General features: G+C 33.2%; 1 protein-coding gene across 4 annotated transcripts in view; it reads right to left on the bottom strand.

Moving 5' to 3' along the window:
- LOC124607208 (troponin I 3-like) overlaps positions 1–27,316 on the bottom strand; it is a 129,404-nt gene that overhangs the window by 60,531 nt on the left and 41,557 nt on the right. For 2 of the 4 annotated variants that reach the window (XM_047139475.1, XM_047139472.1), the window contains 5 exons: positions 27,186–27,309; positions 25,543–25,643; positions 5,727–5,770; positions 3,002–3,143; positions 375–407 (listed from right to left, as the gene is read on the bottom strand). In XM_047139475.1, the coding sequence (XP_046995431.1) occupies positions 375–407; positions 3,002–3,143; positions 5,727–5,770; positions 25,543–25,643; positions 27,186–27,309 (444 nt within the window). Of the gene's footprint in view, positions 1–374; positions 408–3,001; positions 3,144–5,726; positions 5,771–16,317; positions 16,419–24,016; positions 24,118–25,542; positions 25,644–27,185; positions 27,310–27,316 lie in introns of all 4 variants that reach the window. The other 2 variants (XM_047139473.1, XM_047139474.1) reach the window with 2 other exon arrangements.

The raw sequence follows: 27,316 nt of genomic DNA, 5'->3' as shown, positions 1-27,316 counted from the left end.
CCTCCCTTTGTCTACAATATCTATTATGGACGATTTTACACTCATGCACAATCAATTTTGAATTTTCAATGGATTCCTTATGAAAATCAATATTGTCTTCTCTGTTATGAAAATTACACCATCAAAGCACTTCACTATGACATAACAAATAAATTCATGCTGAGCAATGTATATTACATTTGGTATGATGAACTGGTGTACCTTTTTAACACAAGATACTTCATACAAAATTAATAGAAGTTGAAATGCTTAAGATCTTTCAGCTATTAAACCCTTTTTAGGAAGTATGAAGTAACTGTGCCATATGTGGGGACACACAACTTGAAGCATGAGTAAGAAACGTAAGTTTAAGCTTCCACCTCTTCTTCCTTTACCTTGTCTCCCTTTTTGGACCAATCTGGTTTTTTCTGCAAAAAATGAAAGAAAATAAATATTACAATATGCATCTCAACTTTGAGGATCAGATAGTATGACATATGACATTTACTTAATCTTACTGACTTACAGACCATTACATTGCAACACAGTAAGAATCTTTCAGCGTCACTGAAAATGTCTAATATTATCATCACAAGCACCTTCAAATAAAAATATACATTTTCTGGTAAAAAAAAGAGTAATAAAAGTCTTAATATGCAGGATATTTTCTGAGTTTAAAAAACAAATTTGTAGATGACTTTAAAGGGTTATTCACATGTATACAGAAAACTGGACAGCAGTATACAGAAGCACATTGTATGATTATAAAGAGTTAGACAACCATCTTTTCCCATGCTGTTAGGCGCTCAGACAGTTACCTATGGGGTCCTTGTATGTGTTTATATCCTCCCCTCTGTAATTCCGCTATAATAGGCACACATAAAAACAAAGGATGAGCTTGTTTTTTGCTACTGGAAGAGGGAAAATAATTTTTAAAACTGGTTATTAACTGGCACTTTTTGATTCTAGTTAATGTGAAACAGCATATAACCTGATCATACTATGAATCAACTCACACAACAAGTTAATATCTGGGTTGTTTATAAAGAAAATATACATGCACGTTTAAGGTAAACATTGAGTGTAACAACAATTGACAACTAGCTATTTGCAATTCTCATACTCCTTTGTTGCATGAAAAACAATTTGATGGCAGGTTTTCAGGGTAAAGTAACCACCATAAAATAGTTCAAACCAAATGCAGTATTTACTGTTCTTCTGATTCAAGGACTACAAAAATTTTGTGACATTATTGTATGAGTATTGTGTGTTTCTACAAATTAATTTATTATCTGAAGCTCTTAAATGTAAAACAGAAATGTTCTAGAGTTAACTTGGACCTTCGAGTCACAGTAATCATAGACAGTGCAAAGTGAATGAGTTGAAACTGGCTTCATAGAAATGTTTTTAGGGGGAAGTGATATTAACAACCATTTAAAATATTCTGATTAAGAATCGAGAGATGATATAATTTTTTGTGGACTAAGTTGTTGATGATTCAACAGCTGTTTGTAGGGGCTCATAGAGGGAAATTAAGAGATAGAAAGATATATTTTATAGGTTATCAATACTCTGGAGAGTTTCTGCATAAATGCTACATTTTATTTACCAGCAAGTAGCATGTTAAGATTTTTATTTTTGCTTTACTCTCTGGCAGTAAGCTTCCACTAAAGATTTAACTGTTGTTAATAAAAGTTTCTCCAATCTGTTAAAGAAGCAGTTAAATAATTAATAATGCTGTTCTTAAAGTAATAACAAACTCACACTTAATAATAAGTTGTGTAACCCTCAATAAAATCACACTTTGAAAATATTTATTTTCTCAAGATTAATGTATGAGAGAGACACTGTCGCATGCCAAGCCATTTTCTCACCTCCTTTAATGGTTATAACTGCAGGTCCTTTTGTGAATTGGTAGAAAATCAGAAGTGTTCCTAAGTATTGTAATGAATAAAAGACTGTATGCTGGGGAGTTATTTCCTATTGTACTGAGAGGAGCATGTGCAATATGGAAGTATATGTTAGGACCAAAATAAAAGTGAATTTGATCCCACAAAAATTGAAAATCAAAATTTAGTGCTCAAAAATACGTATTAAAATGCATTCAGTATGTTAAAACTACGAACTACTGAACATTTTTTCACTAAGATGGATGAGCTACAACACAAAATTTGGAAAAAAGAGATACAGGCAGACGTTTCACCAGAAAAAACTCACAGGACATCACAAGTACAGAAAAAAATTAACACAAAAATGTTTTGAAAATCTTCTTCACAATAATAAAAGGACAAAATATCAAAACTTGTGATGATGGCAAAAACCACAGTTGACAGTTAAGTACACCATTCCTGGAAACATGTCATCAACTACACAAAGGAAAAAAATATTACCAAAAAACATTGCAAAGCGTAAAAAAGAATTTATCATGGCATATGTGTAAAAAGTCCACTATTTTAAAATTCAGGGTAGTAGTTATTTTGAAGCAGAAATGCTTAAAATTTCTATAACAATTTATTGCATTTAAAAATCTTTAGATAACATAGGTCCCAATGTTCTGAGCTTAAAGTGAACTTATGTACAAAACTTCAAAAAGAATCAGCTTTAGAGTTTATCTCAGATACAGTTGTTCATATTTGGGAACATCACAAAACATAAATTACATTTACTGGATGTCACTGAATGAGGATATGAAATGTGTTATTTGTATATATCCCTAAACTTATTTCTTCGTCTGCCACTCTGCCTTCTCGGATTTCTTGGGCTGTGAATGCAAGAAAATAATTGAAATGTGAGGTTATCAAGTAACCTGCTATTTTTAATAATTACTTTTACTTTTGTGACTTTGAGAAAGCTTAAATTCTCTATCAGTATCTTATGTATGATGCAGTTTCATTTAAAGAGAAATAGAAGAGATTGAAACTGTTGAAAAAAATTCAGAGGAATAAGAAAGAATCAGATATCCTGGAAAATAATGTATATGTATAAAATGTCATTACATAATGAATTGCGATATCTTTGTTACCTCCTTGTCCTCTTCCTCAAGGGTGAATTCTTTCTTTTTGACAACTTTGAGCTGGTTTCTGAAGTTGAATTCTGCAGCCTTCTTCTGCAGCTTGGCAAACTTGTTTTCATATTTGGACACCTTCTTGAGTGTTGGCTTCATGCTGCGTTGTAAGAGATTAGTAATCAGTAATGACTTACATTATTTCTGTGTAAATCATATACAAAAAACTACAGGGTTACAGAGAAGTCAGACTAAGCTAGCAATTGTCTAAGATTTTCATATCACTGACAGTTACTTTTCAGAATATAAGTTACTTATATAGTGATATATTCATTCATTTTTATCTGTGCTGTGGATCCAACTGTGAATTTGAACCTTTAGGAAAGTGGACCAAGTCATGGTCTAGAGCAGTCGTCCATAACCTTTTCTTTATTTATGGCACTTTATGTAATGTAGTAAGTCCCGTGGTACAATGACATGCAAGTTGCCAACACTGTGAGGGGATTACTATATAAATCAGTGGCATACAAGAGCCTCTGTCTAGCATGTGCACAGATTGTCTTCTCCATTCAGACTCGCAGACGCAACACAGTCCAGTTGTGGCGTAGTTTGAGCCTGATTTTTTAGTTATGTAAATGCAATCATTGTCCAGGTAATGTGATAATTTTTCAGTATGGATAAGTTTTTGATTAAAACAACCACTGGTATAGAGTAACAAAGGAACTATTTCTACAGAATGTATTAATTGTTGACTATACATTAACTTACTACAATTAGTTAAAAAGCCATTCATTTGAAGAAAGAACGTCTTTTCCATTTCTGATATTCATCTACTGTTGTTAGACTAATATTTATGAGAGTACAGTGGTAATGGATGCCAGACAAACTGTTACAATAGAGGCCAAACCTATTTACAATGACTATTGTTGTATATCATGCTATTAACACAGGCATTTTTTCGTTTTTGAATCTAGGATAAGATAGTAAGATATCTGATTACTGTTATTTTATGATGAAATAGTAAGATATAGATTACTGTTCTTTAAAATTTCTGATCCACAATTACTTGTCTTTAAAAAGCTGCTAGACACAAAAGATCTTTTGACTACAGTATAAAGACCACACTGAACCCTACATTCAGCATTAAAACAGATTTCTTTAAAATGTATTTATGTGATCATAATAAACAGGGTAACTGCTTAACATGACCTTAAAGCACCAGTACTGTTAAGAGGCATACTGATTGGATTCACTGAAAGGAAGTACTAAAGTGGCAGGAAAAATGTAATAGCAAAATGATAAATTAATATTTATTGCTATGGTTCTGGCAACATTGCACTGAGAACATAACATCTCTGAAGTGAGATGTATATTTTCTGAGAGATAGCTTGGAATGAGGAAAGTGTGAAAAATGTGTAACAAAGAAGGTACTGACAGATTTTTAGCTTGTGCCAGGCTTAAATCTGAGTACTAAGAAAAATGAATGCAATGAGAACTATTTCTTTCATTTAAAAAAATCTGTAGGTGACTGAATAACAAAAAATTGGTTTTTTCTCCAAAAATTATGTTATTGATTCTGATATTAATGCTCCAGGTGGAGAAAAGCATTATGTCTAGTTAGGATTAGACAAAATACTCTGTTTTAACTAATGTCAGGCTAATTCCAGTAAACAACCAATAAAAAATAGTAAGTGACAGGCAAGTTTGTTGCTCAAAGTCGTATGTTACTGCAATGGTACCATGGTGATCCTAGAGGAAAAATCATTAGAGGGACAAATAAAGTGAGAATCAGAACAGGCAAGGAAGATATTTGATGTATGTCTTTCAGAAATCATTGAAAATGCAGTGATGCTTTCACTCTGATAATAATTCTGTTTTGATAAAAAGAGGAACATAATGCTTTCACTACTAAGGGATAAATGGTCTACGGAATGTTGCCTTTTTTTGCCAATCCTGTCTAACCATCAGAGAATGTTATAGTAGAACACATTAGTAATGTTAAAGCTCCAAATTTCACATCTTATGGCTGTGTTCTAAATCATGAACAAAATTTTTTCATTAGGTATGGGTGACAGTCTCTCACCAGCTCTAAGAGAACAATAATGATATTGGAAGGTATTTCCATGAGTGTAGTCTAAGAGAAATACATGACAGATATACTACAATAGATGTACTCTGTATCAATTCAAAGATGTTAAGTAAGTACTAAAATTTAAGCAAAAATGTAATAAATGAATAAAATTCAATAAGAAAGAGGAATGTGAAGGAGAATGGTTAATGATGATGATATATAGCCACAAATAACTGAATTTTAAGTGCAGTGACAAATCTAATTATTTCTTTCTCAAAAGCTTTGGCACTAATGTGTAAAACATACAGATTTTAATGACAAATATTAATACTATGTACCATTTATTACTACCATGTACTATCAAGTCTATGTCATTCACCAATTACCACTGGATAGACAGTGTCAAAAATTGCAAAACTGATATTTTACAATATGAATAATGTGTAACAATCTCTCAGTCACTGTACTGATCTGGGAATCTTGAAAACCAGAATCTTACTGTGACATAAGCTTAAATTCTCCAGCTAGTAATGTCTCTACATCATGCTACGATGACTTTGTGTAAGGATTTATTTGAAACAAATTACCAAATTATTAGTATTGCATGTCAGTATTCAATACTATAAATACTAATAAATAAGGTCTTTGTAATACATCTTCAGTTATACTTACAATTTTCCTCGGAGATCATTTACTTGGCTGTTCAGATCGGAAATCTGTCAAAAAGTGCATAAAACTTATTATTAAACAAATAATTTGGTAAATGTATATTTTTATTGTGTCTAAATGTTGATACTGAATGTTGAGCAATTCTAATTTAATCCATCTGTAGTTACTGTATTTTTGTAATTTTGATAAATATGACTCTACATATTTTTCATAATCTGAGAAAAAATATATATATTTTAATAAAATTTCCAAAGAATTATTGTTTTTGATTTATCTGATTTCATAAGTACAAACAAAATTTACAAGAAATACATTTATAAAATCATCATGCAGAAGAAGCTGTGCATGCAAGCATATGTGTAGTTATACATACTCATGCAAATTGTATGTAACATAAACAATAAGAATGGAAACAAATATTAATAGTCTGTATAAGAGATTGTGAGACACAGATTCATGGAAAGAATATAAGCAGATAAGACATTTGACTTTTAAAAAATAATTGTGCACTTGTTTATAGTCAACTAAAGCATATTGCAGGTGTTAATAATTGTACAAGAAAGCAAGCTACATGTTGCAGATTGCGTTATTTTGAAATGCGCAGCAACATTAACATTTCTATTCTGTTATATTTTTATATTTCATTTCCTTTCCAGTATCTCACTTTATAATATATTCTGTGGTATCTTAACTGAAAATTTCACTGCTATGTAAAATAAAACAAAGTATGTTCTTACAGTAGATTTCGAAATTCAATCAAAAATTTCACTAATAGCCACTGAGGTCAGAAAACATCAGGAATGATCATAAATGCAAATATAAACTTCAAATGCCTAGCAATGTAGAGTATTAAACAAGTTTAATATAAAAATTCAAGTAAGATAAAAATAGACAAAAATCCAAATATTGTTTGCAAAGTTTCATGTCTCTGCATTTACCATGACATCTTTCGGCTAACAGAATCATTTACATAAGAGGACTGAGTGTAAATAACTGAGTATGGTAAAATAATGAATACTTAGCCCTTTCCTTCATTGGTGAAGTGACAATTGATTCATCATGCCCACTGAGTATAATGCACAATGTGTGTTGAATATTCATTATTTCATCTGCTGCTAAAGTTCAGAAGCTGACACCTCATAACAGTAACACTATCTATATCTCTGTAATTATCAGCAGTTAAAGTTAGAGATAAAACCATTAGGACCTTGTTAACAGTTCTATATTATAGCTAAAATACATTTCTTTCAGTTACTGTGATTTTCAACGACATCTTATAATATACTTTGACAGGTTTGTAGCTGTTTTCTCACCATGTTTGTGGCTATGTTGTCCTATTACAGGTAGGTTTGTTTATATTGAGCAACACACTTTCAGTCCTGCTAGATCTATGACATCATCTACCAATTATTGATGCATGATGCAGGTTCCGCTTCTTAAGGGAAAGTTGATGGCTGGCCAAGATGTAACTGGGAATTTTTTATGCAATAAATATGGACCTCTATTTCAATCTAGGCCATAACAAGAATTTTGTAATTCCATGTTTGTTATCCTTTTCTGGTAAACTTCACTTTAAGATTTGTGTAGGTCTTTGGCAGAGAGCACAACCCCATATTTTCTACCCAAATACTTGTTGAAGAAGGTTGAAAATCACACTAACCTGTACAGATTAGAACTGCAGCTTGTATAATATGTATTTGCATTTTACAGGTCACATTGTAAAAGTAAATCACACTTTCTACGCAGATTAGGTCTGTAGCCTTTCTAACGTGGAACCAAAATCATTTTTTCTGGTCATGTTCAGCTTTCACCATATGTTGCATACCTTTCAGAAAACATAAAACTTGTTACTGCTGTTCAAAGATTTTCTGCAAGTCTACAATGTGCATAGTTTCCTAGACTTGACATGTGTGTTTATACGTGAAAAAATTCAAGTAGTTGTGAAACCTCTGCTTTGATGTTAACATCTGAAATTTATATTAACTAATATGATGTTTTACAATACCAAACTGCACTCAAAATTGGTTGAAATACTGGTAATTTTTGAAAACTGAGCTAAATACTTTACTTATGTTCCACTGCAGGCAATTTCTGTTTTTGTCTGCCTGGAGTTTTCGACTGACAAATGCCAGTAAAAAAATCTAAGAAGTGAAGCACACTGATAGCTATCATGGAAAGCCATTCTCATAAAATGCTGATTGTCTAACAATTGCAACTGAAGAACTGAGAAGCAGGGAGGAGGAGGGTACTGTGACCAAGATTTTATACTCTTAAACAGAGTGAAAAGATTAACTACTGAAATAAAAAATTATGATGTTGAGCCTATATATTTGGTTATTTACATCAGATCCTTCATTAAGACAAAGAGATAGACAGAGAGAAGAAAAATTAAAAACAATATCTCATATAGTCATCTAACTCTTCTTTTGAATCACATATATCTGTTGGAAAAAAGTTTGGAGCGATATTTGCACTATCTGAACAACCTTCTTTTACTTTTCATATTGTTGCATCATATATACATCACTTTCTGTTTTGGCTTAAACTGTACATTTTTGAATACATTTCTGAGCAGTGCAACAACCATTCATACGCACATAAAAAAAAAAAAAAAACCTTTTGCATCACCTCTGTTCTGAGAGATCCAAAACCTGTACAGAAAACAGGAATAAAGATCAACATAAACATCATTTTTGCCCTTTTTATTGCTCATGAAGTCAACACATTGCATGTTGTAACACCATACAGCAAGACCTTCAGTCGTGGTGGTCCAGATTGCTGTGCACAACAGTACGTCTAACACCCAGTAGCACAACCTCTTGCATTGATGCATGCCAGTATTCGTCATGGCATATTGTCGACAAGATGAATGCCTTGCCAATATACTGCCGATATGGTTGCACTATTGGTCGGAGGATGGCGTTCACATATCGTACAGCCATTACATTGCCTTCCATGGCCACCAGCAGCGTACATTGGTCCCACATACTGCCACCCTAAAACATCAGGAAACTCTACCTTGCTGCACTCGCTGGACAGTGTGTCTAAAGTGTTCAGCCTGACTGGGTTGCCTCCAAACATGTCTCCAACAATTGTCTGGTTGAAGGCATATCACTCATCAGTGAAGATATCACGATGCCAATCCTGAGCGGTCCATTTGGCATGTTGTTGGGCCCATCTGTACCGCACTGTATGGTATTGTGGTTGCAAAGATGGATCTCGCCATGGACATTGGGAGTGAAGGTGTGCATCATGCAGCCTATTGCACACAGTTTGAGTCTTAACATGATGTCTTGTGGCTGCATGAAAAGCATTATCCAACATGGTGGCATTGCTGTCAGGGTTCATCCAAGCCATAACTGTAGGTAGCGGTCATCCACTGCAGTAGTAGCCCTTGGGCAGCCTGAGCGAGGCATGTCATCAACAGCTCCTGTCTCTCTGTATCTCCTCCATGGCCAATACACTGCTGTGGTTCACTCTGAGATGCCTGGATATTTCCCTTGTTGAGAGCCCTTCCTGACACAAAGCAACAATGACGACATGGTTGAAATGCAGTATTGACCGTCTAGGCATGGTTGAACTACAGACAACATGAGCCATGTACCTCCTTCCTGGTGGAATGAGTGGAACTGATCGGCTGTCAGACCCCCTCCATCTAATGGGCGCTGCTCATGCATAGTTGTTTACGTCTTTGGGTGGGTTTAGTGATGTCTGTGAACAGTCAAAGGGACTGTGTCTGTGATACAATATCCACAGTAAATGTCTATCTTCAGGAGTTCCGGGAACCAGGGTGATGCAAAACCTTTTTTTGATATATGTATATCCACAGAGTGCATACTATGAACACATGTTTAGAACAGAAAAATCAGAAGGGTATCTGTAATTTATATACACTGCTGGTTGTAAGCAAAATACAGCATAATGAAAAGGGGGTATATGATTTTTGTTGACAGTAAATCAACAAAATATATGCTGTTCTGACAGGTAGTTTTACGATACAAGTGATATGCATTTGATTGCTTTCCATGATTCTATTTAGTACTTTAATCTCCTCTTGTGTGAAAAATAACATACATGAAAAATAAACTATGCACATTGCAAACTTTCTTAATAATAAAAAAAAAATCTAGAAAGAGTAAGAAATTAAAAATGACTATCATGCTGAGGTGCAAAATCCTGCATCTCTTTGCTATTAACACCTTGTTCATCAGTGTATACTTGCCAGTTGTCAACTAATCACTAAAAGCCTCTAACTACTCAAAAATCTGAGGGTGTGTCATGTACTTTTGTCCTGTAACTGATGGAGATGTATGTGATGAAGAGTTGAGCACTTTACGTAGTACATTCCAGTTGATGATAAATCACCATTGTAAACCAATTGAAAAATCAGGTTACAAAGCATATTTTCAGAGAAATGTGAAGACCTTGTTTGGACATAATGATGCTTGAAGCAGGTAATGGAAACACAAGATGAGAAAAAAAGAGATCTGTTAATCTGTATGCAGTATTTTTATGAAAACTTGTCACTCAGAAAGAGAGATAGCGACCAGCATGCCAGAATAGCAACCTGTATGGAATAGAATATGTAGAGTATGGCTGTTTTGGGATGAAAAATCAACCTGATTTACTGACACATTAACCAGTAATCTATCCTATAAAGCAGTGAAGCATGCTCTGTCCTTAAGTAGTCTCAACCTTCCTCCTATATAATCTATGCAATTAATCACATGAACCTCGCTATGCATCACTAGAACAAGCCTCTTTCCTTTGGTTTGCCTTGTGTGATTGCATTCTGTTGGGAAACAACATAACCTATTTGGGAAAAAGTCACCATTGTCACTGTTGCCATGAAATACTGGAAAAGACCAAGTGCCAATTTCACCATGCTTGATTTTCAGTTTGGCATCATGAATCCACGCGCTACAATATGTTACTGCAAAGGAACTCACATGGAGATCAAAATCTTACATAAATAGTGCTGATACTTAAAATGTTGTTGGAAAATCACATTAGAAAGGATTACTTTACTCTATGTTCTCACAGGGAAAAGCTTTTTTACCAGTGATAGTAATTTTGGAGACATAGAGTGTGCACTGAAGCTACAACAATGGTTGCATAGTGTCAATGATATTATGAATGTCATGAAAGTAAGTCATGAAAAGAATGTTTTGGTTGTCCACAGAGTCAAAGAGAGAGAATTTGTTAGAACACAAATGCTGAAAAAAAAAACCTGCAAATCTGACACAGAGCAATGCATTATAAACTGGCTGAAAACTTGAGAAATTGGAATGAGGAAGCACAAACCTCTAAGCAATTTTATAAAAAGAGGCTTTGACCAGGAAACTGCTGCTCAAATAAGCATTCAAGAAAAGGAAAACCTTCTTCTTACCCATTGAAACTGGGTGAACACATAATTCTACTGTGGTCAGAGGAAAATAGATTTGTAAAGAAAAACTTCAAGACTTGAAGTCCCTTGTGCCTTTGATCCCGAAAGATGCAAGACAGATGTGTTGGTCTTTTCGAAGTGCTACTAATGTGGAAGGTGACATGCACAATTTCAATGGACAAGATGACTTCAAAACAGGATGAAAATATTGACAAAAAATTGTAATTTTTTGTTTGTATAAGTTTCATTATCTTTCATTTTACTGTGTTTATACAGTAGACCCTATTGTGATGTACAGTTAGTAACAATTACTTCCATTTTGAATGTAAGGGATGCTATCTTTTGGCTTTTGCAGAATTTCCATGACATGTCTTTAATGTTACTTGCGGTGTTGCAAATTGTTTTTTGTTTCATAACAATCAATAAAAGTTAAATACATGCTACAGTAACTGCAGTTTTGTTACCTTCAGCAAATTTGTCAACAATGGTGAGCTTACAAGACATAATTTGCTGTTTATTTATGCTTCACTTGCTATAAACTGGCCTCATCGAGTTGTTTCAGGCTATGAAAGGCACATAGGTTACTAATGCTTCATTGTTATAATAACCCCATTGTATTGTTCAGTTAAGCATATGAGACCAAATGACTGCGAACTCTTTTAGTCTACTGAAGCATAACAAAATCTCATTATCAGCAATGAATGTCAGTAGGCTAATGACAATTTTTTATTTTTTTCATGTTGTTTATAATTTAATTACATTGAGGTTCCACTACTAAGTGAAACAATAATAACCTTTCTTTGGTACTAAAAATTGGGGAAATTCAACAATTCATTTTTAAGGGAATCGAAACTTTAGGCTCCATTATATCACTCATCACATTTTGGTACTTGGTCTAGTGGTGCATAACACAGTCCATAGTATGCTCATAAACTCTTCAACACTCTCCATATTATACTAAGTATGCTCTGAACAGTCACTCAGTAATTCTAAGATTGATTCTACTGGTATGGATTTTTACTTTTATTTGCATAGCATATTCACTTTTGTTGTGAGCTTATTAGAGCCGGTTTTGTTTATGTTAGTGAGTAGGGGGAAGGGGAATGAGTGTTAACAACAGAAATTTTTGGCTTCACAATACCGTTTCGTCCCTTGTGTGAGTAGTAAACCTAGGAAGGTTATAGAGTAACTGCATGTAATTAATTAAGGGCCACTAATTATGGCACTGTATGGAGATGGAAGTGTTTCAAGTAAGTCAGCCACGACAGAAGCTCTTCAGATTAGCCTGTGCACCTTACGCACTGTACATCTATATCAAAACTGGTATACAACACTGTTACTCTGTTTAGCCACTTCATAGTTACTAGTTAATAAAGATCTACCACCATTTTACAGTTGCCTCTGTAAGTAATATTCACCAAATCACACCTTTTTATTGTTATACAGTAAATTATGAATGATACAGAAGCAACAACAAAGGTATTGGAATGGTCAATGTAATTTAAAAACTTAAAGGACATATATATGTTCTGGCTTTGACATCAGATAATTAGTATTATCTCATTTTGACAGGACTTTGCACCACAGATAGATGTAAACACTATCACTACAGCTGGATGAATAATAATGTAAGGGGAATTGAAAAAAAAAGCGATGATCTACAGAAAACAATACGACATGGGAGACTGTATCAATGTAGTAACTTTTCATTCAGTAATATAGGTGATATAATAAGGTTCATAGTATTATTTGCTTCTCTGAAAGTGTTAAGACAAGTCTGATGTTATTTTTATGGTCAGACATTATTTTTAAGATGTAAAAGTAAATATAAATTCTAATAACAATATGAATTATTGTCTACATAAATATTGTTACTCACCACGTAGAAGATATATTGAGTGGCAGACAGGCACATTTAAAAGTTGGATGTTGCTAAGCTGTTGGTCAAAGTCCTTTGTCAGATGTAGAAACACATGTCTGACGAAGGACTTTGATAGCATAATAATATACAATAGTATACTTTTAAATGGACCTTTCTGCCACTCAGTCCCTCCTTTATGTGGTGCATAGCAATCTATCCAAATTCAAATTTTTTAAAATTCCATCCTCAGTTTTCCGTTGTTATACAGAATTTCTGTATTTTATATAAATTAGAAGCTCTGGAATTTAGTAAATAATGCATTGGAAATTTATAACATTTTCTTATGAAGCCAATTTTAATGATTCATATAATCTGAATGATATATTATGGAAATTTTAATGAGTTCCATTTATTAAAATTGATGGTGCTTTTTTTTGTCCAAAACAAAGTATCATAGAAGTGTGAGCCGACGGCTAGTGTCAAAATATATATAAAGTTTTCTTAGATAAAGCACAAAATAAAAACATTTTCAGTGTTTTGGCTATTATTACAGCAATCTCCTTCAGTTAACTAATGACATTAAGATGAAATAACTAAAGAAGAAGACAGCAGTCACTCCACTGGAGAAGTGTTATTATTCACTGTGTCATTATGCCAAAGAAAACTTTATACAAACACTAATAGCATAATTTGAGTGCTACATTCATATGATTTTTAATAAAGAGAATAAGCTTATGTCCAGACTGCAGTTGATTATTTTCTCTGTTTTATATTTTATTGGAAAGAGACTAATGTATGATTTTGTATTCGTAGTGTCAGTAAACTTTATCTTTAGTGCAGAAAATATTGATTTCTAGCCGAGCTACTCATTTCCTGTTTTAATTGTGCATTTAGAGGAAATTAAGTTACAGTAGTATTTGCACTAAAATTCTTCATGTGAATTAGTTATTAGCAAAAGAATATTGTTCAGTCCTTTTATGTGTGGCAGCCAAATGCAGCATCACATTACATAAATACTATCTGGCATGGCATTAAGTGTGACAGCTAAATACAGCATCTCACTACACAGATATTTTTGGACACTGGCGTAGCCAATTTCTGATGACGAGATACTATTCCATATTTTTATAGAGGCTTGAAAAGAAGTCATTCACTATTGAAACAGGTCTTGAAATGTGTTTGAATAAACAGGAAATGGCATAGACACATAAGAAACTGGACTGAATGCAGCAGTACATTTACCAGGTGTCTGGAAATCAAATGGATATTAAATCACATTATAGTTCATCTAACATTTCTGAAATCTGAATAAATTTTTGTGTGTATATAGACTATCAAACAGGATTTTAAAAATTTGTCAATTCGCCACCAATGAGGAATGCATGGGGATGTGTCCATATGTTGACATTATGGTCCAAAGAAAACAAAGTTTGTTGTCCCCCTGCCCTCCATTCCCCATAACCTGATACATTATGCTATATATGAGAGAGGACACCATAATGCACAGGAACTTACACACACGAATTGAACTCACAGCATGGAGTTCATGTATTTGATGTTGAACTAGTATGAGAATGGGCAACATGTGTTTGGAAACAGTCTGTGGTCCAATGGGGCTCTATTTCGTTGGTTTTATAAAGAGATACATCAGCCACTGCAGGTCCAAACAGACTCCTAAGATAATGGTAAAAAAGGAACAAACCATTCCAAAATGAGCATCTTGTGTGAAATGACAGCCTTTATAGCAATCTGCCAACATCTGGTACATGACATCATGAATGCTAGTTGTTGTCTTCAGAAGGAAAATGGTTTGCGTAATCCCTCTTATTTAACTGGGAAAACTTTAATGAAGAACCACACTGTGCTGCAAGACCACATGCCTCCCAAATGTGTCTCGTTGGATGCAAAGTTCATAGGATGTTTGTTGGTGCAATGATTACATTAAGAGGACAGGGGTTGGGTAAAAGTAAATGTGTACTGGAAAAATTGTGCAAACTGCATGGAGGAGTGGATGCGAGATGTTTTTTGAATTGTTCTAAATGAATTCTTGCAAGAAGCTGTGGATTGCATCTTGGGTATTTGAAAAAGTTGGTGGACACTGCTGCCTACATTGAATTCCATGTAACACAACCTATTTTCATATTTCTATTAACATCACTGTGGTAAGTTTTAATACTAGTTAATTTCCAGACAAACAGTGTCATTTATTGACATATTAGTTTGCAGAAGACAAAAGTGTGTAAAAGATATGAGGTAGCCAACTACAAATATACTGTGTGTTTCATTCTTGTAATTTCTACTATTTTGTGAAAGCTAGACTGAAATTTTCTTCAAAATTATTCTGTCTTTCTTAAGTTTCATTATCTGAGACTAAATAAAAAAACTTCAATCCTGTGGTCCCTACATATCAGCAATACTTTCACACTGCTCTGTCACATGAGTTCCAAACCCTTTGGAAAACTTCTCCTTTCTGCTGTCACCAGTATGGGATACATATTTTCTCACATTCTTTTACTTTAAAAAAATATCCATTCTACTCTATTCTTAATCTCACTTTATTATCATCATAATGGATGTTTTTTAAATTCCTAAAAATGACATTTGATACATGTACAAAATTCTATATTAATTTGAATATATTTCTAATTGCACCTCAAATTCACTGATAAACAAAAGAAAGAATTAGCCTACATGATTCGTCAGCTATTCATGTAGTCTTAACTATTTATCCTGCCTTTCTTATGCAAGAACTCTTCAAAACCATATCAGATGCCTTCTTTTTCAAATAATACCAGAACAGAATTTACAAGTTTCATTATATAAAGTGTGAACATGATTAATAAACATTAATTTTTGTTTTTCATTGGGTGTTTATTTAAGCCTGTTAGTTGTCTTTAGTATTAATGTGCAGTCTATAAGGAATCTCCTAACTGCTCTTCATCTGTTGGCATAATTTGACACTGCATTCAGCTGCAATTTAACAATGATTACACTATGTGCTCTAGTGAATAACTAATGTAATTTTAATTAATCCTACCCTTTTTATGTTTGACTTATTTAATTAATTCTGCTTTATAAAGTGATTTTGGCTTCACTGATCAGCCCAATTATTTGCATGAATCTGTAGAATGTGAAAATTCATGCATTATGGTCAAACGGCTTCTGTGATTGGAACAACAGTAACAACAGTAGCAATAATTATAACAACAACAACAAATGAAAAAGGAAACTGTTTCTAAGGCTTTGTTTCACTTCACTCTTCAAGAAGTATTCAACATCCCAATTTTCTAAGGGGATTTCTTTTTATTCCTTTTCTAAAAATACATGTACAAGCTTTGCCATCATACCTCATAATCTTTACTTCGAATTTCACGTTCCAAATCCCATTTCTGACCTTCGCACAGATAAACACGATCATAATACTCCTTCACGATAGCCTTGAGTTGTGCTAGAAAATCAAATTAGCAATTACAGTTTAACAGGTGTTACTTCTGTGTGACGCTTATAGTGGGAGGGCTAAGAGGCTACAGGATGAAAAGTACATTTCATATATCCTAGAATACTCTTCAGACTCTGTAAATAATTTTGGAAACAGGAAACAGACACTCATTGGTGTGCATGGCCAGAAGCCTCTCATGTATGTCCAAAAACTCCAGACTTCATATTTTTGTATAATATAGTGTTTTGTAATAATGTAATTGTAGAATGTGTATACTGTGCTAAAAATTTTACACTTTGATAACGACACTGGTCTACACAGTATGACCGAAACATATGCTCCAGTGAATAAAATAAATTTTAGAAAATAAAAATGACAAATAAATAATAATTAAAAGCTGCCCATGTATTGTGGCAGTCAACATAAACTTGAAACACGACCTTGTTAAAGTGTATTGCATAAGGAACGATCACATAAAAATGAGGTATGCCTCATCATGTTTTATATGATCTTTCCTCATGATGACCACTTAAACAAAAGCTTATTATGATTAAGCAAACAAATCATATTAAAAAAACAGACTTACCAATTTCATGTTTGTTATGTATTGTTATTTTCAAATTATCAGAATTCTGTAACTGAAATACAGCTTGAACATCTGGGAGATAAAGCTCTGAACATTAAAAGAAAACAATGGAAATTCCACTTAACCTTCATGTAAAGAACTCTGAATGAGAGTAACAATTACTGTGATGTATTAAACTCCACAGCATGGAAGGATCAGTAATTTCCTTGCACATGTTCAAAGCTTTACCTCTTATCCACACAGTGCAATTAGGTTCTGTAACATATTCATATGCTACAGGAAAACCCATTTTGTTATCAAATTAATTGCAGTTGTGACTAAATTTAAAAAAAAAAACTTCTTATTTTAGATTTGCAAACGTAAAATAAATCGTGCAGTATTGAAAATCAATTAAAAGTTATGAATATATAAACAGAAATAGAGGAAATTCGTTAACTTGTCAGAAGAATATAAAATAAAATATGAGTCTGGAAGAAGAAATAAGCTGAAAACTAATTTTGAATAAAAACTTTGGGCTTGAATTACCTCCTTATCTTTGAAATTTAATAATATTTCAAGATCGTACGCATCACTTGCAAGTTTCATTAGTCTGTCGTAGTACATTTTGCAAACGCTCACGAGTTCAGCTAAAAGCAAACAAAAACACACACAGATTTATAAGGTGTCTACAAAGCGAAGGGCCACTGTTACTGGACTATCGCATATGGAACCAGAATTGCATAATGTTTTGTAATGTAACTGATTTCAGTGAGAACTTTTACTTACAGCAAAGACAAGAGTATACAACTCCTAGAGATCTGAGAATCATCTTTCATGATTCTTTTTCTGTTTGTCTAGAAATTATAAATGTCTTCTTAACATTGTAATTCTGCAAATTTTATCTCCACCACTCTCAACATACAAATGAATGTTTAATGAAAATGTTCAATATTTCTGCACCAATGTTACTCACAAAAGAGTGCCCAGGTGTTCTCGAGTGTTTGACATGGTTATGCTGGAGCTGCTACTGGCAGTACATGACCACACAAAACTGATTGCCCTTGAAGTGAACGACACGTCATTGCAAGATCCATTCCTTAAAAAGACATCCTGAATGTGACTATGCTTTCAGTATGTTTAGATAGCTCATCCAAGTCCTCATGGCAAAGAGCAGGCCCATAATTACTGCTCTGATCTAGTGCATGGGGGTAGGGGTGCCGTATGGCTTATGCATCCACAGAATGTGTACAGTAGGGTCATCTGGCAAGTAGCCTGTACTACCTGTGCCTGCCTAAGGGAAGACATTATTTTAAATTTTAAACCATGAATTTCTTTTGCCATTTAACTTTTCTTCTATAGCCAGAACATGCAATAACAGATAATGTATCTTGACCAAAAAAATTTCCATCAGGAGGAACACAATCTACAATTCTCTTTTCCATAAGCAATAGTCTCAGATTCTCATACACATTAGGTCAATTCTATAGATGGGACACACAGAACATTGCACTAATCTACAAGGATAATTTAACAAATAGAAGAATAAAAATAGATCTCTCTTTTACACTCATTTATCTTTTGCCTTCCTGTTGTTGCTGCTGTATTGCCTTGAGTTTTTTTATCTTTATTGCCAGACTTGAATAGTTGCATGTCTCCTGTGTAATGGCATTTGTTAAGTTATAAATCACAGGTGCATGGGTACATCATCCAGTGCCAAACAGCAATGCTCAATTTTCAGGTTCTTTTGTTATGTTAGTTTTTGAAAAGTATGACATACATTAAAAGTGTGTATCAATGGACATTGTTACATCTGAACATCTAGCAAATGGCATACAAGATTTATTTAAAGAAATGCTGACATTTTCAGTGTATTACACATACGTTAAGCCAATAAATGATGCTAATCAGTGACTACAATCTGAAACATGGTACCATGTGTTGTAATAACATTTCATATGACTTATCAGTTTTGAGGAAAAGCTGCTGACAAAAAATGTGTAAAAATATGCAAATAACTACATGTTTATGTTAATTTGTGCCCCAACTCAGTACAACTGAGATGATCTGAAATTGTCTTTTACATTACTAAATGATAAAAACATTAATGTCATTCACATTAAACTGAAGAACAGAAAAAGTTGAGCAAGTGAGCATTGCTAAAATTTTATGAAACATGATCTCAACAAAAAACCTCAAATTGGATGTTGCACTACAATAAGTATCATCTTTTGACCATATTTATAAAAATATTTATTTCATGTAAGAAAGAGAACAGAGTTGAATAGATATGCCAGATATTGTCAACAATAAAATGAATGCTAGCACAGGCATTCTTGCAGGGGAGCAGTGGCTGTTAGAAATTAAAATTGTAGCTAATGCACACGTCATATATAACTTTTCATTAGAAGTGACATGTGACTGCTCTACTGTTTTAATAAAATGAGTGTTTGAGAGCTTCACTATGTATAAACGTGAATGTTGTTTGTTATTTGTAAATGAAGGCAACAGCATCAACAACATTTGAATGGTTTTATTGAGTCATTAGATACTTCACAGAGTTTCCAAATGTGTCAAGTTTGTAACTCTTACATGACATGTAAAAGAGAGAGAGAGAGAGCAGGTTCTCTTTGCAGTGGAGTATACATAGCAGGACATTTACTACTATGGAATACATACAAAATGTATATCTACAGGTGGTATTACACCATTAAATAGCTGAATTACACAGGTAACATATATTACACAAAATATGGGAAAGTTCACTGGAACATGGATAAATCTGCACAAATCCAAAGCATGTAATTTAAAGGCACTTGTATGATCACATATATCTGAAATAAATAAAATTCCAGTTCACTACATTAGAAAAGCATTATTCACAATAGGTACAGGTAAACATGTCAGGGCTAGGATGATGTCACATAGATGACTAAGGGGATTTTTGTTTCTGAATCAAACTGCATATCATGGGGGCAATCACTACTTTGGTTAAACAGATGATCTAGAATTCTACATATTTGCTCAAACAACATGGAAATTGTAATTAATTAATATACAAGCAACCCAAAGGGTCATAAACAACAGTAAAATAAGGAGAAACACAGCATTTGGATATTAACTACCATTTCTAATCTCCAGGGTCTTTTACAGGATGGTTATCACTATACTCACCAGTTGCAGTAATGCACTTATGAAGTAAACAAGCACACAGTATATGGGTCAACAATCCATTATGAAACCAAACTACAGGTAAAGCAGTTACAACAGAATAATGTCACTTAAAATTTTCAAATGCCTCAATGACTGATTATAATCCTTAGTTTAGACTTTGAAACATTATGTTACTGCAACTTATTCATACTTCCACCAGACATAGCCACTTATACAAAATCTGAAGGAAACTAATGTTTTCACAGTGCATGTTTTTTCAGTCTTTGATGCTCAGAATTTAAATGGTATAATTTTTTATCTAGTCCATAACTTTTTACTGAATTCATAACTACACAGGTAAGTACAGTAGACTTTCTGTACCTAAGAAGGCCCAATGTTTCACTTTCATGTTGTTTACATTAATAACTCTACAAAAAAGCTTTTCTAATGCCGTGGAATACCAAAAAGAGTGTACACACTTTGAATGAAACTTTTTTTACTTCTACAAGTAAATATGGTCTTCGTTATTAATAATAGTTTATAGTCAGACAATGAAACAGAACTTAGGTAGAAGTTTCTATAGTGCATAATAACATTTCACCAACAATGAAACATACTTTTCAATGCAGTAAAGAGACACAAAATTGTAGTTCAAGACCAGATTTGTTTTATATGTGTTTGTCAGAATACTTATTTTCACTTTTGCAAATGAACTATAATGAAATTGAGAACTGCTTTACCAAATTTCATACTTAGAAAGCATGTGAGCAGGAGTGAATAGAGAAAGAAACCATAGCCTAGTGATATTGAAATGGAAATAGAGCACTCAGAAATATCGTTTATGAATGCATAATTTATGCATGAAAGTAAAACCAGACCATTCTTTTACTTCCATGGAACATGAACTACATTAACAGGTGAAATAGTAAACTATGCATGGATACTGGACAATTATAAAAGAGTAGACACTACTGGAAAGTGAATTAACATGCATTGTTCCTTTAGAGTATGTTCAGAATACAAAATCTTATATTTCTTCCTAAATCTTCACTGATATGTAACACCGCATGTAAATATTGAACATTTAACAACTGGTAATTTTTTTAGTGTGCTAACACATTATAGTTTTTATGTACACCTCTATTCCAAACAGGTCTGAGGGACAGTTAAGTAAAAATGTCTCAAAAGTGATATTAGAGTAAAAGAAAAATGATATATGTTTTGGTATGTGTGACATGTCAGTCACTCATAAAAAAATAACTATTCTAAAGGCTGACTCTATTTGAATAGTGAATAATTCAAAATATTTAAAAGCCTGGAACATGTAGTGATAATATCAACAAAAAATTAAAATAATGAATAATACACTATAAATGTGAAACTACACATTACTGATCAAAACAAAGTGTGTAACTAGCAGCCATTACTATGTTAAAACTTAAGAATAATCTGCAATAAATAAGCATTTATAAAATAGTTTATTTAACATTAGCTGCAACTATGTCATTAAGCAAATCTGTCAGTAATGCTCACTAATGCCTAAGCATTTTAACAGCTGTACTGATACTATAAATCTTGCCTACAGCTGAATACTGTGGGACCAAAAGACAAAATTTTTTGAAGTGTCTCACTTTTAATATCTGCTTCTCCTAGTAGTTTGTAATAATCACATATTATATTGCAACCAGATTACTACAACCAATGCAGACTGTAGATAGGACTAACTCTGTTTGTTGCTAACGTCAGAGAGAAGCAGAAATCAGGCAATATGACTTGATGAAGACTCAAAAACAAGGCATTTCATGAATAATGAGGAAAACATTTGTTATCAAAACTGTAAAAGATGAGTTAAGATTGGGAAAAATGTGATATAGTACGTGACACTAACCCAGAGATCCTGGAATAAATGTCGCCACCACCACTATGACTTTGAGTTCAAATGTCTGGAGAAGTAATGGAACTAGAACAGGAAATATGAGTAAAAGGGTCAAAGAGAGATCCATAATTTTGTATGTTTGTGTGGCTCAATGCCATTGTCGGTAAGTGTCAGACACAAATCTGAAGGTCCGCGATTGAACACTCAGTGAGTTCTAGGATTCTTTTCTGTCACTTATCACTCCTCTCCCCTATGGCAATAATTAAAGAATGGAAAGTCCAGGATGGACTATTTTGCTATGGCAATAATTTGTATATGTGAAAAATGCCAAGGTGCATCATGATTTTGAGTCCATGTGTATGTCCACATGTAACTGGCTGTCAGTTCAAGGCCTAATCAAAGCAAGTATGTTCCACATTCCATAAGACAATGCTTAATAAAGCACTGTTATGTTCAAACCAACCTTTGCACTGAGGGTAGCTTATACTTCTTATGTATGTCAACAATATCTCATGTGTTCTTCATTCAGCATTATGTATTTTTGTCTTTGTTCTTCACTAATATAATCTGCAATTTTAAGTCTTAAATTATGTGTTTAATTAAAAAAAAGTAACTGAATGTTAAAAATGGCATATGCTCTACTTAGCGCCAAATAGAGCAAATGTTTTTCATGAAAAATTTTATGCATTAAATTTGAAAAGTGCAAATGTTTTGGAAAAATATTAATTCCATAAAATATTTATGAAGAATTTAATTTAGCTTTGGTGTATTAGTATTTTAATAACCAATTTTTGCTTCTATGCCTCTGTATATTTTATAGCCTATATTTTACTGGTGTGGATACTCCTTACTGACTTCAGTGCTGTCAGTTGTTTTTGCATTAACTCTGATTCGACAAGAGTCTGCTACCCAGCATTAAACTGTGTTGAAAATCCCTTAGACATATTATTACTTTCCCGTTTCACTGTAAATATGAAATTGTTTAAGACAAGCAACTGTCACACATTACTTATGTATGGAAGGTTGTTTTTCTTGGGTAATTTGAAAAACTATAGGTGCTGTTTATAATGATACTTAGTGGACTCTGACTAACTATACAATTAAAAAATGTTGAATGTCTAAAATATAAAGTGACAGGAAACAGCAGTTTCTTGGCATGCACTATGACAATCCATTGGTTGATCTGAGATCAGTTCTGAGATGATATAGGAAAGAAAACAGTTAACTGTATTTTCTTCTTCAAATCTTAGAAAGTTGATGAATTATAAAAGAAAGAAACAGAGTGCTACCATAGGCACAATGAGATCTAGTACACACATCTTAATGGTACAAAGAGATGTTACAGAGCAATACATTCCACCTGGCCAGAAAAAGGCTTCCTAACATTGTTAATAAATACCCAAAGAGAATTTCTGATGTTTTGTGTGGAATCACAGCCCTAAATGAACTCATACAATGGATTAATAGACTGATTCATGCTTTCTGTCATCAGAAGGCTGTCACTAGAATAAAAACAGCTTAGTACATAATTTAGTAGCAGAATGTGAATATGAATTTCCTTGGTGTCAAAATTTGTTAAAAAGTGGTATGATTTTGCCTTTTGATCCTCCAAATCTTTACTACTGAAAGTGCTGCATACACAATTTGAAGCAATGGATTCCATTTTAACCTAATGATATCCATGCTCAGCTCTTATGCATAAAATCTGTATAATCCAGGAGAAAAATATGTTACTGTTGTTTAATGCACCATGTACTGTTCTGTTGGGTGAAAGAAAGGCATACCTAAAAGCAATTAAGATGATAATGTCAGCAAGCAAGCTGCAATAAAATATTAAATCTCTTCACCTTATGTACAGTTTACCTGAGTATTTTTTTGGTCTTCAGTTAAATAATGTACATCTAATATCCTATTTTTGTGTATTCCTGCCTTTAAATTTCAAAACTGACATTATCATCTACTGCACAACATTCTTCTCCTGGATCTCACTCATGCTTTCATAAGAGCTGTACACACCTCTAAGTCCTTTTTTGCCACTTCGTACTCGAGGTCTAATTTATCTTCTTCTAAGTTCACGATGCGTTTGTGGTAAGTGTTGATGATGGATTTCAGGGTTGCTATGACACAAAATATCTGATATAACTGGCAAAGATTTACAGTTTTATGTGCAAGCCTTTACAACAGTTGCATCACATACATGGGACATTAATGCATTCATTATGATATTTAACTGGCATATGATGACAATGTGAAGTAGTAATTTATGGCTCTCATGAAATTTAAGTTATGGCTGTTGTTAAATAAATCAAGATTGTGTTCTAATTGCGAGGTCTGTATACATGTTACCCAAAATTGCATTCAAGTGTTTTTGAAACACAAGTACCTCATATTATAATTATACATACTCTTCTTTTCACGTGCTGTAGACATGATTTGTTCCACTCTATTACAACCATTCCTTCCAAGGTATCCAATACTGTTATCATGACAAAATCACATATTAAACTATAACCACACAAATAATTGTTGTTGGCAAATTGTGGCATCTGATTGTTGAGATATATATGTATATAACAGAATAGTTCATTAGATCTTCTCTGTTAGTATGCAAATAAAAAAAGCAGTTGTGACACAGGGTTAATGATGAACATTTACATTGCAAATGGTAAGCCGTTTCTACTAAGATAGATTCTTGCTACAAGGAAGTGCACATTTTAGATTTTAAGTCTTCATACCGAATATGTGGAGACTTACAGATTTCTATTTTTTCCCCTTTTGTGACAGTGAGATGTGGCTACATTAGAGCAATACTGATTTTTAAAGGTCAGTTAAGTTGCTGCCAACTATTATGATTGTACGCTCTACAGAATTATGATTACACGCTCTACAGAATGGATCTCCTTTGTGAATGAAGGGAATACGTGATAAAATGAAACAATAAACACATTATAGCACATTATTTTGAATGTGTTGCAGGTTCAGGCTAAAAATAAAAATAGTAATAACACAAAATAAAAGGAAAAAAGGGTGCACAGCAGAAAAAGCAAAATCAAATACAGAAGAAGAAATGCACTTACAGAATCTGCAGAAAAATGAATTTACAAAATTAGTTTTAACTTCTGAGTTCCACACTGAGAACTGATGCTGAAAACTACACATATAGCATAAATGTTAGGATGCAGCTTTAGCATCAAAACCTTGCTGTGTTAAGAATCAAAACACCAAAGCATTTAATTTGTATAAAACTAGCTTACACTGCCATTTTACACCATTCTTGTATTAATAAGTTGTATAGTTACAGAAGTATTTACATTAATGTAAGCACTCCTATGAGATGAAAATTCTGTGAAATACTAGAAAAGAGCAGGATGTAAAATGGAGCAATATTTTTTGGGGGACATGAAGAAAAAAGTTTTGTTAAAACACATTAAATGAAAGTATTAACACAAAGACTAATATTAAGGAAGTCAGTGTTGGAAGATGAATAACTGAATGATGGAAACTGAATAACTTTTGCCTGTGTTTTTGTTATTTTTCACTACCTCAAAGTCTTTCTTTTTAACTGCATACTCCAGATCAAACTTTTCATCTTCCAGCTTCTGGATTCTAGCGTGATAATCCTTGAGCACACGCTTAACTGTATCTGTAGGAACATGAAGAAACAAATGAGTTGTATGGTGCTAAGATACTGATGTTACCTCTAGAGACATTGGTCTTTGTGGTGAGAAAGACTTACATGATCACTTTGATCACTGAAAATTGTAAACAAACAGTAAAAAGGTGGAGTGTTCCATGCAAAATCTGAAAACAAATGTCTTGTGGGGGATAATGAAATATTCAATTAATGGTCTAGACCCTCAAAGTTGAGTAACAAATGGAGTACCAAATGTTTAAATTGACTAGGAGAAAGAAAGGTGTTGTAGAGATATATATGCATATAGCACGAGTGCCGTACTCCTCCCAGTGAGGAAAGTAAATCATAATTGAAACAGAAGAGATGTTACCTAAGGGAATGAGAGCCATTTACAATCTTTATTCATATATATAAATGTTTAGTGTAGGTGTGAATACCTGAAGAACACTCAACCACACTTGTGCCTGAATAGTTAAAAAATACATGCTAAAATGAATTTTTTAAATGATCTTTTTCTCTTAATAATTTTGCTACACTGATTTAACTGTGAACATGAATACTGAGAAACATTCACCTTCTTTGAGACCCAGCACCACTAGTGTACTGGACCCAGTACAAGTATACATTCAAATGTACTGCTGGGAAACTGAAATGTGTACACAGAAAGAAACTTCCAAAATATCTACTGGTTTCATTGATGACTGGATGACTTCTTAGTTTAATTTAAATACTGGAAAGAAAACTTTTCAACACATTACAAATCAATATGTGTAAAAATATGATTATTAACTTAATTTTATGGGCATTTTCACAAAGTTCATATCCAGAAAAAAATTTGATATTATATAAAAATTCTGTGCATATGAACATAAGATCTTGTAACATAGTGATCTTTTCCATGTAGTTAAATTATTGACATATTGTCCTGTAAATTTGTATGGACTCAATTTTCCTCTCGAGCAATAAATCAAAGAACTCTGAATACTGCAGATTTAGATGCCATGTTTGACACCAACATAGAGTTTAAACAACACATCAGCAACAAGAATATTTTAATGTATGTTGAATGGAATCTTGACATATAAGAATTTTCACATCATGATGTCTGTGCCGACTGAATCTATACGTTAATTAGAAATTTGAACCAGGATCTTTTTATTTAGTTTGTTATGCCTTACTATTTCAAACTTCTTGTACAGAATACAGATATGGACTCAAAGGTTTAAAAAAGTTAAAGATCCAGTTTCAAATGCAGGCAGTATACACAGTTTTTAACAGCTGTGAAGATTCATTCAGCACACAATCTTCTGCAGAATAACTCACTGACGTCTGACTAACAAAAGTTTTTCAAGTAATGGCTGTGCTCTCATTTTTGGCTATATGAGTGCATAAATTCATGTAACATATATGCTAAAGAAGCCATGTCACTGGAGATTTCAGAATTGTTTAATTATGCCAATAATGGGAAAATACTGGCAACACAAATGACCTATTGACTCTAATGTGCACCAGAGAAATGCGTATTGACATTATGACAGTATACTTTCATACCTTCATTGGCTTCATCAACGTTCTTTGGTTTGCCACACCGCTCCTCAATGATTCTCCTCCTCTCAGCTGCTTTCCTTTCTTGTTCTTTCTTCAGTTCTTCAGCTGCTTTCTTTCTCAGCAGTAACTGTTGT

Source organism: Schistocerca americana, chromosome 3, assembly GCF_021461395.2.
Source record: "Schistocerca americana isolate TAMUIC-IGC-003095 chromosome 3, iqSchAmer2.1, whole genome shotgun sequence".
Taxonomy (NCBI): Eukaryota; Metazoa; Arthropoda; class Insecta; order Orthoptera; family Acrididae; genus Schistocerca; species Schistocerca americana.
Note: the sequence above shows the minus strand (reverse complement) of the source record. Positions and strands in the feature narration are given on the sequence as shown.